General features: G+C 34.8%; 1 protein-coding gene across 1 annotated transcript; it reads right to left on the reverse strand.

Moving 5' to 3' along the window:
* Window positions 1-314: 314 nt before the first annotated feature.
* On the reverse strand, window positions 315-11119 carry LOC100183144 (serpin B6). The gene is made up of 9 exons (XM_002129661.4): window positions 10697-11119; window positions 5729-5830; window positions 5056-5267; window positions 4478-4736; window positions 3338-3541; window positions 2515-2633; window positions 1957-2101; window positions 1428-1545; window positions 315-967 (listed from the first exon to the last, which is right to left on the reverse strand). Exons 2-9 carry the CDS (start codon window positions 5798-5800, stop codon window positions 771-773), a joined length of 1326 nt encoding a protein of 441 aa, XP_002129697.1. The 5' UTR covers window positions 5801-5830; window positions 10697-11119; the 3' UTR covers window positions 315-770.
* Between the last annotated feature and the right edge of the window lie 5449 nt (window positions 11120-16568).

Consider the following 16568-nt stretch of genomic DNA (forward strand, 5'->3'; position numbering starts at 1 on the left):
ACTAAACTAGCTTTACTATATATTAGTAAAACTACCGCTATTTCCATTCATACTAAAAGGTCAAGGAGTCCGCTATAGATTTAAGAACCAACCTTGTTTACGTCAATAATACGTATGGTATAGACACATCTGCATTTCAAAACTAAATCACTTCTGCTTATATTAACTGCAATAATTCGACAGATATTAACCATATATACACCTTAAGAAAGTTAAGACAGGTTTTTACTCATGAGAACACGTAAATAGCTAAACTAATTCATCCAAAACTCTTTAAACTACTCTGAAATCTTTCGGGAAAATTTTAGAATCTGGCGGGAATACTAACCTCTATATTTGGCGAAACAGGTGAAATTATTTACGATTTAATCGGGGAGTAGAAAATACTGTTTTCAACTACGAAAATACAATATAAATATTTTTACCCGAAGAAACTTGTTCTAACTTTCATAAAAATGTTCTAAAAGTATCTTGAGTAATTTTATTGCGAGAAAAAAAACGTTAAAAAGGTTGTACAACAGTTTATAGCAAAATGGAACTAAATACATGTAAATGATTACAATATGCTGTTTATAATCACATTGTACGGGAACTAATAAATAATGCAACTCATGAGTATATTTACAAAGCAAAGACTTAAAAAAACGCACATGTTTTACATTCAATTCACTGAAAATAGGTTAGAATAATAGGAAATCAAATATTTCGAGGGTTTATTTTTATCATTTTTGACCAAATTTTGTTGAAGTGACGTGGGTGACAATAGAGATTTACAACGGACGGGGATCTGTGACTCTGCCCAAGAATAAAGGCGTTCTAGTATGAATATCTTCAATGATAAACAAGAAAGGTTTATTAGCGTTAATTCTCGTTCTAAAAAAGAAAGATCGTAACTCAAAAAACGCCGCCGTTGTGCTGGTAGCCCTTACGCCTGTCTCGTCCATAGAAATAGAAGCTGTTTGGAAAACTGTAAAATAGATCGAAAAATTAAGTTGCTTTATCCTCGTGGCCGGAAAACGACAGTCGGTATAACACGGGTGTTCTGTTTCATACACCTCGTGATTTGATAGATATGGATAAAGTCTTTGAAAAATTGGATAAATGAAAAAACACTAATAAATAAATATAAGATATTTCAGTTATTCTCACGTGGTGGGGCAACGACAGCAATCGTTGTAACACAGGTGTCTTGTTTCATACACCTCGTGCCCGTTAATGAAAGACTGTAACTTATTTATCTTCGCGTACGGGAGCAACGACAGTCGTTATACCACGGCGCTCCGTTTAAGACATTACATACGGGTATTCTATTACAACACAGAGTAGCTTTTGACGTAACGTTACGTATGGGTTAAACACGTCACCAAAATAATCATTTTCGTTGCACCTAAAACGTTATTTTCTAAAGTTTATTTAATACATCTCACGTTTTGAAATAGCAAGCTGTCGACTTGTCATTGTAGAGTAATCGGCTGTGGTTCGATTAAATGGCTCGGTTAAGCCCTCGCTTCTAAGGACGGATTTCAAGTCAAGGTTGCTCTTTAACTGAAACGTAAGAAAAGTTTTATTTAGCTGTTTGATTGTCGTAGCAATAATTAAGAAAGAGCATTCTCGTATGTGAATCTTAACGGTTGAGAAAAACAATCACCCACAAAGTTACGTACGCGGTAACTCGTAAGCGGCGCCAGGTGTGTAAAACATATCACCCGTGTTTAACGACTGTTGCTGTCCCGCAACGCGAGGATAAATAAGTTACATACTTTTTTTAACGGACAGCACGAGGTGTATGAAACCTATCACCCGTGTTATAATGACTGTCGTTGCCCCGCCATGCAAAGATAAACAAGTTTCATTTATTTAACCAATTGGACAGGAGGTGTATGAAACAGAACATCTTATATCTACATATAGTTGCCGAATCAAAGATAGATAAGTTGCAGTGCTTCGTTCACTTACCTCAAACTTTGGTATGTGTAACTCTACATTCCCATCTACCAATGAGGATCTCCATTTCTCTAGATTTGTCCCGAATTGCCTCTCGATTTCGCGAAGTGTGATGTTTTGGTTTGGAATAAGAACAATCATCTGACGACGCTCTCCTCTGTGACGTCATAATACGGGTTATACAGCCGATAAGAAGGGTTTTTAATTTTACTCGAGCCGTAAAGTACAAACTGGTACACTGCCAGCCTTTTTAACCAAATAATTTTTTTTTTGTCAAATAAGCAGCGCTGCCAAAAAATGCACAATACAATATTGCTTTATAATGTTTTGGTGAAAATGTATTTCTACAAGACGCCCGTCCATGCTATATAGCAGCCGCAAAAAGGTAACTTCAAAAGTTATAACCAAGTGTTCTGTTTCATACACTTCGTGCCCGCGCTAAAAACAAGTTACCACATATGTAACTTTGTGGGTAATTGTTTTTTATGTTTTACTGACAATTTGGACAACCCATTAGTGACCACAATGAGCAACAAAATAGCAAAAAATGAATAAATATAAAACACCCACTTATAAGGCAGGATTACTATGTCTGGGGTGTTTGGGTGACATCTCCTCATTGAGAATAGCTGACAAAATTCACCAGAGTAATGTAAGAAGTGGTTGGCAGTGACTTCCATCATCGGGGTCTATTGGGATAAGGCGGTTATTAAACGTGAAGATAAAGTGGCAACCATGGATAAGGAACTCATCCTATAAGCAATGTGGCGAAAAGATGGACTCTGTTGTCACATAACATCCAATATTTCTTAACCATATTTGTAAAATTCTCATGTGTGCCTCACTAAAGACCTCACCATTATAGAATAGAATCTATATTATTATTAAGTGTCTATAAACTGCCTCAGTGGGGTCTAGATGTTAGCACCCTGGGTGTTGGGGTAATATATCTACATCCCAGGTCTCAGGTGTGCCTCACTGAAGACCTTACCCTTATAGAATAGAATCCCTATTATTAAGTGTCTATAAACTGCCTCAGTGTGGTCTAGATGTTAGCACCCTGGGTGTTGGGGTAATATATCTACATCCCAGGTCTCAGGTGTGCCTTACAGAAGACTTTACCCTTTACCCTTACCATATTTGGAAAATTACCAACACTCTTTTTACAGTAGGGTGGGGTAAGATGGACACTGTTAGCACATAATATCCAGTATTTCCTAATCCTATTTTTTAACAATTACCACTCTTTTGAAGTCGTGAAGATATACATAATACCGTAAATATTCTTTGTTCACTAACAAATAAAACAATAAAACAGAATGAAAACATTTCCCATTTTACCCCAACCTACTATACATGTCCTTTGCAAACATAACTAAATTCCTATTCTTACCAACACAGGCGTCCCATTCGCCAATACAAATGTGCTGTTGCTGGTTCTGCCAGTTGTGAACGGATGCTTCCACAAAGCTTCAAAGAACAGAGTGTTGAACACGGTCACTAGGGTGGTGGGGGACAAATCGCTGGGTGAAACGATCTTCGTTATTTTTCTTTGAGTGCGAGCGTTTATCCACATGTTTATGTGACTTGATGCAAGCTGTGGATTAAGGGTGAGTGAAGATGTGATGATTGGTTATTTATGTTCTATAGACAGCACGCGAGGATCAACAAGTTACATTTATTCACTTCGATCTTCGCTTTGTATTTGAAAGGATAAATGAATGAAACTTACTTATCCTCGCGTGGCGGGCAAATAACTAAAACTAGATGTTTAGTAACATCAAACTTACAATGACCATAGCGCTCACTATAGCACCTGTACACATTGTGGGGTGGGGGAAGATGGGCCCCCTTTTTATTATATTTTCTTGTCTCATTTAGTAGTAAACAAAGAACAATCAAAGAACTTTGAAACCGTATTCTCACAACTCCCATAGACCGTTCTTAATTGTTTAAAACAAGATCAGGATATTTAAATATTATGTGCTAAAGGTGTCCCATCTTCCCCCACCCTACTATATATATACATATATATATATATATATATAGGTTTCAAAGTATATATATATATATATATATATGGCCCAATATGAGTGAAGTGCTACACAGCTACAGCGTGGCACGTCGTTGGGGCCTGAGATTTAGGCGAAAGTTTTCCCATTTTCCAAACATTGTATATGTATGCACATGCTCTAAGTCTAAGTTCAGGTCATTAAAAATTGGCTCTTGTATGTATTCTATTATACGTGGGTGATGTAGCGGTACAGTAAGACATGCCAAGGGACCTGACATAATGCTCACATTCCGGGTGCTACAACGTATTAGTGACGAATTGGTAAAAAAATGACCGTTACGTGATTGCCCAAGACCACGCCCATTAATATCTACAAGTAAAGAGTTCCGATGTGATTTTTAAAGTTTTATTCGAAAAAAAAATTTTTTTTCAATGTGTTTTTTAAAGTTTTATGCATTTTTTGAAAAATTCACATCTACTATATGACGTCAAAAAGTGTTAATTATGACGTCAACTTACTTCCGGGTCACTGAAGTCCACCGACGCGACGACCGCTTTGTAGAAATTTCTCGCGTCCGATATGAACCGCGTTTGCAAGTAGAGCCATCTTGAAGTGAAAACCCCGCTGTTCAAAAGCAACTTATCGCTCTGGCCTGGATTCGTACCAGGAAACGAAGTCACGGACAAGATTAAACTACGCAGGGTTTGAAAACCTCTCATGAAACGATCGTTGTGCTGAAGTATTGATGAAAATAAAGGGAGGCCGTCGAATTGTTCCCTGGGGTGTAAAGGTTTGGTTAGAACGACTACGATGGGTTCAGTTCGTTAGTTTCGTTTAATTTTACTTCAATGCAGTAATTTCCTAGTTTATTTACGTGGCACGGAATATACGGATGCAATAATAAATGAATGAATGTAACTTATAAATATAGGAATGTAATTTATTTACCCTTGCATGGCGGGGCAACGACATTCGTTATCACACACGGGTGTTCTGTTTTATTGACCTCGTGTAAGAGTCATACCCGCTTTAAGTTAATTAGACATATTTATTTCTGGTTTATTACAGCACAAGTTAGCATAATGACGTCACAAACCTCGTTCTTCCGGCCGACGCCAATCTCAGAATACCGACCACATTAGCGGCACCAAACGGAGAGAAGAAAACGTTTCTTTCGGCCACATATTCGTCGGTGGCGCTATTAGCATGTGTGGCAGCGTTAAGAATAAACCCGGAGAATACACGAGTCGCGTTGACGACTTCGGCGCAATATGCCGGCATGTCCATTTGGGGCGGATGCGTTCTAACCTATAAATGTATAGAAATAGGTAAAGGCATTGTTTTATTTATTTTCACATTTATATTCACATTGGGGGCTAGATAGTCGTTAGAACACAGGTGTTCTGTTTCATACACCTCTTTCCGGCTTACGAGTTATCACGTACGGCTGTTTTTAAAATCTTTCCGAAGTTTTTGAAATATTCCCGAAAAAGAATAAAATCTTATATAAATATTATTCTGTATTGTAGAGTCCTATAGCAAGCTTTGGAATCAAGTAATTGTCGGGCAGAGTTGATCCACAATCCCTTTAAGTATATTATAAGATCTTAATATATTATTATACACATGGCAAATTAAAACTTCGGGTTTCACAAATATAACAAAGCATTGTGTCAGAAGATCGGCTCAGAGAAAATGTTATCAAAGAAAGCAACCATTTACTGTGGCGAGAATAATCGCCATGTATTTATTACGTCATAAAAACTCACCATTGGCATATAGAACGCTGATGACGTCATAAAGAAAAAGACGCAGAGAACCAGGACTTGTTTCAGAAACATTTTTTAAGGAATTTGTACGAAACTCTTAACCTGTGTAAATAATTAACATCGTTAAACATTACGTAAAACAGTTTTGAATATTTGAAATAAATTTTATTATTGGATTTTGTAAATACCCAGATATTACTTGGTTTTTAGACTGTATAAGATTCCTATATAGTTCAGACGTCGCGTTTTTGCATAGACTTTTGCAATCGATTAGATCTTTACATTATAATTAAGGTCTGTATTTTATATCAGTATATATATCCCAATACGGTTTAATATACGGCGAGGTATAGGCCATGGGATTTAGACCAGAATTGGTTCAAATACTCTGCAAGAATAAACGATTTATAACAGTTGCACTGCGCTGCGAAGGCTAAAAATGAAATAATGCAACTTAATCTACAACATAATATTGTTCCTGCCTTACCCGAGCCAGTCACTCGGGTCTGACAAAAATTTGCGAGTTCTTTGTTTATATACCAAGTTGCCTTTTTTCTTTCTTTTTGCATATCCGAAAATTAGTTACATTTGATCCGAATCTAAATTACTTTCGGAAATCAAGCCTAAGATTGCGGTAAGCCCCGGCGGTTATTTATCCGGATGGAAGACTGACTGTGACATAATGCCAGTGACGTCATTTAGCATGACGTCATATTTTGCGCAAAATTGCAAAGGGACTCCGGTAAGAACGCATTTTATTTGATAGCGTATTTTTAACAACTGTCGTGTTTCTGCTATAGTTCCTGGTTCTTCGTAGTTTAAATAATTTGGTTTGCGCTATCGGATTCGAAAAGTTTAATTTAATGAAATAATTGCCAGAAAAACAAATTCTTGCGATATAGTATTATTATGGATCAGTGTTTCTTTATAACGTCATAATAGAACCACAGCAAAATAAAAGAACAGGAACGCGATTAAGCCGTGGTTGGAATTATGACGGTATGAGAAATTAGCTTGAACTTTTGAAGTCGTCACAAATTATTTATTTATCAAAAATTTCAATATTACGATAAATTATTTCTTTATGACGTCACACCAAAACCACAGCCAAGGAAAAAATAAGACCTCGGTTAAAATTATGACGTAATAAAGAAGTTCCCTACACTTTCGACGTCGCCACAAAATTATTGGAATTCAGTGTTTGTTTATTTGCAAAGTTAATGCAATAATTAGTTGTGACGACCGCGTTGTTTAAAAGCAAAATAGCCGACAGGATATTGCGCTAAAATAGTTTGGTTTGAGCCAAAATTAATTGGGGATCATCCGGTTGTCTCAACAATGCATTGAAAAAAATTGGGGCATGAGAAATATTTTAACACTATGTTTAGAAATCCTTCCCTTAAAGTAGTTGCATTAAACAGTTTGAAAATTTTGTTTATTTAATTTGGTTCTAAAACCCAAGCTACTGTCCGAATTGGAATAAAACTACTTTCTCCAAAGTCTATTTAATTGTAAGTTAGTCGGCAAAAACAAGATTCAAGGATGTGGTCTCAAAATTACTAGTTTTAATACCAAACTTATTTATCTAAGGTTTGGTCTGGGTTTGGCGCTTTTAATTTGCACAAAACTGCATTTAAATACTATTTCTATGTCGTGTTTATATGTTTTTTTATTAAATTGTAAAATATAAACAAAAAAATCAATTTCGAATTATAAAAGCGAAACTTCCGTTTTAGAATCTAATCTGCGGGTAAATGATGACGTAATACACCTTTTAGCTCGCGTTTTGCATTCTAGTTTCCACAAAACAATTAGTTAAAACTGAACTGATGTGACACTGTCATAGCTCGCCTCCGCGGAACAAAACAATATATTCGGGAATTTTTTTTGAAACAAAATCAGAGAAATTATGCCAAAAAAACAAACAAAGAAATATCTACGCTGAACAACGCCGGGTGTAGATATTTCTTCGTTCTTTTATGCTGAGGAAGGTACGCTGTAGTGTAAACGCCGCCTAAAAGAACAAACAAGAACTATCTACACCTAGCGTTGTTTAGCGCAGGTCAGCGTAGATATTTCTTTGTTTGTTTTTTTCACATAAATTTCCTGATTTCGTTTCAAAACAAAATTCCCGAATATTTTATCTGTGACGTTACAAGATGAACAAAGGCGATTATGACGAAATAGAAACGTAGATTTAATATGATCGTGACTTTAACTTTGTTTATTGGCATTTTATCTTGCCTAATGAGAAGATTTAATGCAGATTTTGGTAAACCATTTAAACACTATACGCCCATTAGTTATACTGTATTAGTAACCGGTTTGTAGAATTTTCCACGAAATTAACATTTCTATTCTACGCGGGTGGGGTTCTATAAAGCAAAGCACGTTATGGGTCCTGGAATCTATAGGCCAGAGTTGCCCATTACCCCAACAATGCATATGCACTGTTGTATGGGTGAGGTCCTACTGCATGACAAGGTATGACTGCGGGGTCTAAAATTTAGGCCACAGTTCGCGCGTATGGAACAGCAAGGCAAATGTTTTGGAACGGAAAAAAAATTTACACACGTTTCCCAACACTTCGGCGTTTTAAGTTATGCAGCAAATACGAGAAAAATTCCGCAATGAATATAAACTTGTCAGGTGCGGCAAATGCAACTTATCTATTGGCTTGTACTTATATTGGCGTATATAGGAGTAGCGTGATGCCTATACGTAAACTTAAACCGCGGAACAAATTTAACCGATAAAAATTACACGATATTTAGGATACATTATAAAAGTAATATGAAAAACATTTTATCTCAAAAATTACTATGTAATTATATAAACAAATTTAATTTATATCTAGACACGTTATATTGGCGGTGTTTTGCCGATACTACCTATTTGCAAACAAGCAGCCACAAATTTCTTTGTGGTCGTTTAGTTTTGCGTTACATAATCTTTAAAAGTTTAATGTTCGTTTTATTTACACAAAGCTGCACTTATAGGGCTAAAAATATTCGGACAAACAACGCAAGATGACGCGCAAGATTGAGATGGGGGTAAACAGTTTTTAGACTTTTAATAATATCAACAAAAATAATCTCGTAAAAACTTGAAAATAATTTATGATTAAAAAGTCAGAAACAGGATTTCGTTTAAAACTCGGAAGTTGTGCAGTTTTAAAATTCGCATTAAAATTCAATTTAAACTAGGTCAAGATAGATATAGATAATATAAATAAATATATTGGCTATGCCGAGAATATAGCAGGGTGGGGGAAGACGGGACGCCTTCAGCACATAATATCCAAATATCCCGATCGTGTTTTAAACAATCGACAACGGTCTATGGGAGTCGTGAGGATACGGATTTATAATTCTTCGAATGTTCTTTGTTTACTTTTTAATGTATTATGTGTTCTACACGAGCAGGATATTTTGAATTTTTTTGCTTAAGATGTCCCATCTTACCCCACAGTACTTCATACACACATTCAATCTGTAGAATAAAAACGTTTAATCTTTATAGGCTTAAAAGCCTTATACAGATATTTTAGTTTTCGTTTAATTTTACTTTAATTAAAGTTTAACAGCAGCCTATTTAAACCAAGCTTTTGTCCTGAATTGTGAACCCACTGTAAAGCTATACACACAGAACTACTGTGAACTTCATACAGGCTTGCAAAGATAAAATACTTCGTTTTCGTTCGTTTTTATAGCATGTAGCGGTACACTGTTTGTCTTTTATTTTACAAACGCATATCATTTATTCATTTGTTTATTTAATAAGTCCTCTATATGCACTGTTGCGCATCGCGGGCCGCGTAGCTGGTACAGTGTTCGTTTTTTATTTTACAAAAGAGCGAGGTAATATACACAATTATACGACGCCGGTTACAATTTATCACATCAGCGGCAGATCATTTAGTATTATTTAAATTGCTACACCGCTGGTCGTTGTCATGCGAAATGTAGATGCGCCTATATTAATCATAACGTAATGCGTCACTCCTTGTCGTTAACCTCCGCGCCGTGTTAATGTATGTCGTTTATAATGCTTAATTTTAATACCGAATGCATGAATTGTCAAGTCAAAATTCCGAATGTCGAGTAATATAGTGGGGTGGGGAAGATGGGACACCTTTAGCACGGAATATTTAAATATTCTGATCGTATTTTAAACAATTAACAATGGTCTATGAAAGTCGCGAAGACAAGGTTTTATAATTCCTTGAATGTTTTTTGTTTGCTACCAAAATGTACGAGAAAATAGAATGAAAAGGTGTCCCATCTTCCCCCCACCCTACTATATAATACGCATCTGCATTTTCAAATAATTGTATAGCCCGTTAAAGCGTGAAGTGTTCGGTAAGCCTACCTATTTTACAAATGCATATCATTAATTACATCATTTATTTTTTGTCCTCTGTGTGCAGTACGGGCCGCGTAGTTTGAACACCATTGGTCTTTTATAACCTATAATCGAAACTCCACAAAGTTACAAACATGGTAACATGGACGAGGTGTATGAAACAGAACACCTATGTTAAAACGACTGTAGTTTTAGTGCCACGCGAGGATAAAGTATGTGTATGAAACAGCACTCCCGTGTTATAACGACTGTCGTTTCAGAGCCACGCAAGGATAAAAAGTTACAAAACATTAAACATAGTTAATCACAAAATAAGACACCCTATGGTTATGACTTTTGACCCGCCATGCGAGGAAATAAGTCAAGAGACTGAAAAGCACTTTCGAAAATGGCTGTTAAACCTAATGAGTCTAGACACTCGATTTTAATAAATAAACGAGCCATGTGTTATGTCAAACTTGTGTTTAGTAATTTACATTTTAGCAAGTGGGCAAAGTTCACATCTCCTGCTATCCTTGATCAGCATACACATTAGTACCAACTAATTCGCCTGTATAAAGTTAGACTTCGCAAAACGTGTTACCGACTATAGACAAAACTCACCGCTTTACAACTAACTGTAGACAGCAACCAATCCATCAGATTTCTATCTTTGACCGCGGTGTCATCTGGTTTAGTTATCTTCCTCCTCGCTGTCATCCAATCCATCCGGATGAGAGAACCAGAAAGCAGATTTTATCTCACCGCTAGATGTCGTGCGCGTTTCCGTCGCGATATTTTGCATATTTTGCAAAATCGCTTCATAACATTCGTGCAAACAAAAATTTTTGGGCGTATTGTAGATGCATGACGTCACAAAACATGTTTATCACGTCACCAACAACGCCCATTTAGTTTAGCGCATTTTAAGAATGAATACATGTCATTGATTATCCTCGCAATGAAAGGCAACGAAAGGCATTATAACACGGGTGTTCCGTGTCGCCCTAAGAAAAAACAAACATAAATTTAATTTTGGTAACTTTTGATATTTTTTCGACTTTACCACTAACATTATTGTGTTCGGTATAACACACGAACTAATTAGAGGATAATTAACAGTTTACGTTTAAAATTAGAAGGCCTATTGTATGTATAGTAGGGAGAGGGAAGATGGGATACTTTGAGCACATAATATACAAGTACCCTGACTGTGTTTTGAACAATTAATAACGGTCCATGAAAGTCGTGAGGATATGGTTTTATAATTCTTAGAATGTTTTTTGTTCACTAATAAATGGATCAAAAAAACGAAATGAAACGGTGTCCCATCTTCCCCACCCTAATATTTCTGTAGTAGGTCGTGATATATTACACGAAATTTGGATTCAAAACAAACAATCCACCCAACCAACCGACTCAACGTGATCGTAGAAATAAATAAACTGTTCTAGTGTTTAATTTCACCTAAAATGTGTCTTTTTGAACCGGATTAAAGAATATTTGTTTAAAACTAAAGCCGTAACCTCCCCCCGCCTCTAGACAGGGTAGGCAAGTCGTGCCTCCTTTAGATTTTGATCTTTTTTATCTTAGTTTGGTTGACTCTTATGTTGTATATATTGGTTGTTAAAATGGAGGCGTTAACGTCAAGTCAAGGAAAGTAAATATCCGCTTTAAAATAAACGCCCCTTTTAAGTGGCAAAGATATATATAAAGATCTTAACCCCAATACAGTTTAGATCGGCTATTTAAAGCACATTTTTCTGAAATGAATTCGTACCGGAAAAAAATACACGGCAAAGAAATTTTAGCTTGGGAAAAAACATGATTTTTTGTCTTATCGGCAGGGATTGATTGTCTGATATAAGTTTTAGCACATTAATACATCACCGTATCGATGTTAGCGTGTTTTAACCAGAGCCATTTTGATTTTAACGACTGTCGTTTAGCGTTTGATTCCCTTTTTTTCGTTTAATTAAATACTACCTTCGTTATCATATTCGCGGAGAAAAATAAAATTTAAATGTCATTTTTAAGACAGACATGTGTGTACTATACATATAAAAATACACATTTCTGGGTGAAAAACACCAAAAAAGTGGCAAAAATATTCTGTTAAACAAAAAATACGTAAAATCTTGGAATAATTAAATAAACATGGGGATTCCCCTAGATGACGAAGTGAAAATTTGTTTTTCACGTCAACAGAAATAAACACAAACTTTTTAAGGTCACCTTACTTTCGTTAAGTTTGTGGCGACGTAGACATGCAATTAGAAACATGAGCGGCATTTAATTGCTGTTGTTAAAATTAGGCGGAAATTTTGACACCAAGATTTCACTTTGTTAAATAAACAAGTTGCACGAACATTTTGGTCTCAAAAAAACTGTTTACGCGACTTTTTTTCTCACTTTTATACATACATTTTCACGCAGCTTTTTGACCCATTTATCCGGAATTCGTCTAAAAAAAAATCCCCAAAAAATAATTACCTCACATACAGGGTAACTCGTAAGCTGGCACGAGGTGAACACCCGTGTTATAACAACTGTCGCTTTCCGGCCACACGAGTAGAATGTAAGTTACATTCATTCATATACGCTTTATTACGCTAATTCCCACGACTAAACACGCCATTTGAGCTATGATGTATGCCAGAGTTTCTCTAACCCATACACTTACATATACTAGAAGCATAGTAAGTGGAAACACTTAAATAAATAGTAAAGCTCATCAGTGAACTAATACGCATACTTTAATATACATCACACGAACTCACAATTTTTTCAAGCTTAGTAGCCCAGTGATAAAATGACTTCTCTAGGGGTTACAGGTTTGAGGCTCGTCGTTGCTATAATTGTGGATGTATCTGTTCTTGGCTAAGACACCAAGTCCCTTATAGGTTGTCCAAATTGTCAACCATGTAACAAACGTAACACCCCCAAAAAATCAATCAGCCAATCACCCACAAAGTTACATATGGTAACTCGTAAGCTTACACAAGGTGTATGAAAAGAAACATGTCTGTCGTTTCCAGACCACCCCACTGTATAACAACTGTCGTTTTCACACGAGGATGCAAAAGTTACTTTTATTTGTAAACATTGTTTGTGAACAGCCAACCTAAAAAGATAACAATAACAAAATACACGAAAACAATTTTGGGATCTAAAGTTTAACTTACGTTTTGTTTCAAGGTGTCAAAATTATGAAATATGTTGTTTAGATATGTTTACCTTTTAAATAAGTAGGTGTACTTAGTGATACAATCTTAGTGCAAATTAAAAGGTAATTTTCTTTGTAGAAAACATGATCATAGCCAAAAATACTTCATGGTTTTCAGCGAAACAAAATTGCGTTCCAAAAAATAAAAACTAGTCCCGTTACATGTTTCGAACAAGCTGTATAAAATCTCACATCGATCAAAGTTTTGTGTTTATTTTGATATTATCAGCATTAGATTTGTTTGTTATCGGGTAAATAACATGAAATCACAGAAGCCATCAAGGATTTATTGACTTATTTGGTTCTAAATTTTAAAATTATATTCAGTACCTAAAACTTCTCGTTTTTAATAAAAAAATTTTTATAAATATTTTGACGGTAAAGTGATTTTTAATGAATGCGATTTTATGAATTGATTAATTTAATTGCTATATTTTAAAATTACAATTAATAAGATTAACACATTAGTACATACAAACAATCTTTTTATAATATTCTTCTATATTTTACAAATTCTAATCAGCTTTAATGTTTCTGTTATTACAGAGTTAAATTTTCTGCGAAAAAACTAATAAATTCCTGATTTAATTCAACTTATCAATTAGAATCTTATCTCTTTTATCAATTTTCTGGTCTGGTTTGCCCCCAGAGCGATCAAAGTGACTACGTAGATATGAACTTGTAAATATATGGTATATTTATGTGTGTACGCATTACACTGTCTGTATATAAATAAGCGGTTAAAAACGTGCCGCTAATTCGTTCGCCAATCTGTGTAAAATTAACCGTGTAAGATGACATTTTATGAGGTGTCAGTCAAAAATAACTTGGCTTGTATAAACACCTGTGAAAAGTGGTGCAACCAATTGAAGGTTATTGTTTTGTTGGCACTTTGTAAAACTAGCTGTCAAAAATTCTAAAGTGTCAGTCAGATATAATTTGACTTATATAAACACATGTGACAATAACCTTGGATTGGTTGCACCACTTTTCACAGGTGTTTATTTAAGTTAAGTTGTATCTGACCGACATTTCAGTATTTTTGTCAGCGAGTTTTACAAAGTGTCAACAAAAATACCCTTGAATTAGTTGCACCACTTTTTACAGGTGTTTATATAAGTTAAGTTGTATTTGACCGACACTTCAATATTTTTGACTGACAGATTTAAAAAGAAGTGTTGGTCAAACGCAATTAACTTTTATAAAACACCTGTAAAAAATTGTTGCAACCAATTCAAGGTTATTGTTTTGTTGATGCTTTGTAAAGTACAAATGTATAAAAATAATAAATAAACAAAAACCTTAATTCGAATTTAACAAAACAAAAACCAAACAGTAACTATTATAATGTAGGTTCTTGACCACAACAGCAATTATTTAAACATGTAATTTAATTGTTTGTCATTTTCTTCTAAGAAAATTTATATCTGTTAGGTCATAATGACAATTGTTTATGTGAAGGTAATCTTCATAAATTATAGAGATCCTATATAAACCGGGGAGCTTTGCGGCATTTAACCATGGAGATCCTATTTTGCGGCTTATGAACATAGAAATCTTATCCTTTGCATTCCTCTGCGGTTATTATTAAGAGCTCACCACTCGAGAAGGTGTGGAATTAGTGTTGAGTGGCTAAGTACTTTGAGAACGATACTTATGGTGTTTATGAGGTTTGAAAGTAACAAGTTATAATCAAACACTTAACCCACGCCGGTAATTTTACCGACGCACATTATAGGAGTGCCTGCTGTTTCCTATTGTGGTTTTGCCAACGTATATCCAAACCACAGTTGTGCAGACAGTGGTTTGCAAAGTATATGCAATAACAAGTAGCTTGGGGTCAAAAACAGGACAATTGAGGTTGTTAAACTAAAATTTGTCCTTTATATGTAAATTTGTCTGAAATATTTTCTGCACTTGTAAAATGAACTAAAAAGGTGGTTTCACTTTATATAACGTAATATTCACTTTTTTTTAAAAGTAACCGAGACACTATGGCAAGCTTTAATATCTGGTGTGGCCATATTGTAGTACCATCTATGTTGGGATAATGGGATAATTTTATCCTAAATCTTAGGTCCCATGGCAGCCCATAAGACCTTACTCATATAGAATAGAATATGCTTATACAATATTGGGGTAATGGACCAACTCTGGCCTAAATCTCATGTCCCTATGGCATGCCTCACTGCAGGACCTCACCCATATAGAATAGAATGTGCATATACAATGTTGGGGTAATGAGCCAACTCTGGTCTAAATCCCAGGTCCCATGGTGTACCTCACTGTAGGACCTCACCCATATAGAATAGCTTAATATGTATAATGAGACACTTTCGTTTGTAAAATACTTAATTAGATAAATCATGTCAATTATACTTGATGCCTGGCAGTAACAGCATATATAAACCTATAGCAGATTGATTACAACTGAAACCACATTAATAAATATTTAGAAGATTACCATAGAAACCTAATATTAGTGGGTTATGACCTCATAATGCAATACGTGATGTATTAATGTAGGGGTAAACCAAATTTGCCTAAATATTTAGCACCGAAAAATTTTTCGGGAGTATTTCAAGAACTGTGCACCAAACTGGGACCAAATATGGTTTCTTAAATACACTGTGGTTTGTAACTGCTGTTTCTGTAAACTTTGGATTAGGGTAATTAAAAAGTGAATCATCACGGATTGGTGATTTGTTAAACAAGATACAAGGTAGGTCGTGTCTACCCAACCTGCTTAATCATTGTGGGGAGTGTGGGATTTCAAGCTAGGGGTTTATAATATAAATATATCAACATAATATATATGCAATAAAAACGATATGCAACAAAAATTTAAAATTTATAGACTTTTTGTTTTACTATTTATTTGTCAAAATACTAAATTTTGTTGTTTTTTTATCCCAAAATAATATAAATATATCAACACAGTTACAAAATGTATAGATAATAAAATAAAATGCAATAAAACTTAATCACTACTTCTTGTTTTATTATCCCAATATAATATATAGACAATAAAAAAACAATTAGCAACAACTAAATTTTGATTTCATTATGGGGGTTATGATGTAAATATATCAATAAAACATATATGCCATAAAAAATTCATAGACATTTTGTTTTACTATTTATTTGTTAAAGTTAATAATACAAAATACCGCTACATTTTGTTTTATCATCCCAAAATAATATAAATATATCAACAAAATATAGAGACAATAAATTTATAAAGTTACAGCCATCTGTTTTCATAATCTT

The sequence above is a fragment of the Ciona intestinalis genome, chromosome 7, assembly GCF_000224145.3.
Source record: "Ciona intestinalis chromosome 7, KH, whole genome shotgun sequence".
NCBI lineage: Eukaryota > Metazoa > Chordata > Ascidiacea > Phlebobranchia > Cionidae > Ciona > Ciona intestinalis.

Coding starts and splice junctions, on each gene's coding strand:
- LOC100183144 (XM_002129661.4), bottom strand. CDS start 5,800: ATGTTTCTGAAACAAGTCCTGGTTCTCTGCGTCTTTTTCTTTATGACG. Junction 4,737..5,055: donor GCGTCGGCCGGAAGAACGAG/GTTTGTGACGTC, acceptor TTTACACCCCAG/GGAACAATTCGACGGCCTCC. Junction 2,634..3,337: donor CGAATGGGACGCCTGTGTTG/GTAAGAATAGGA, acceptor TTATCCCAATAG/ACCCCGATGATGGAAGTCAC.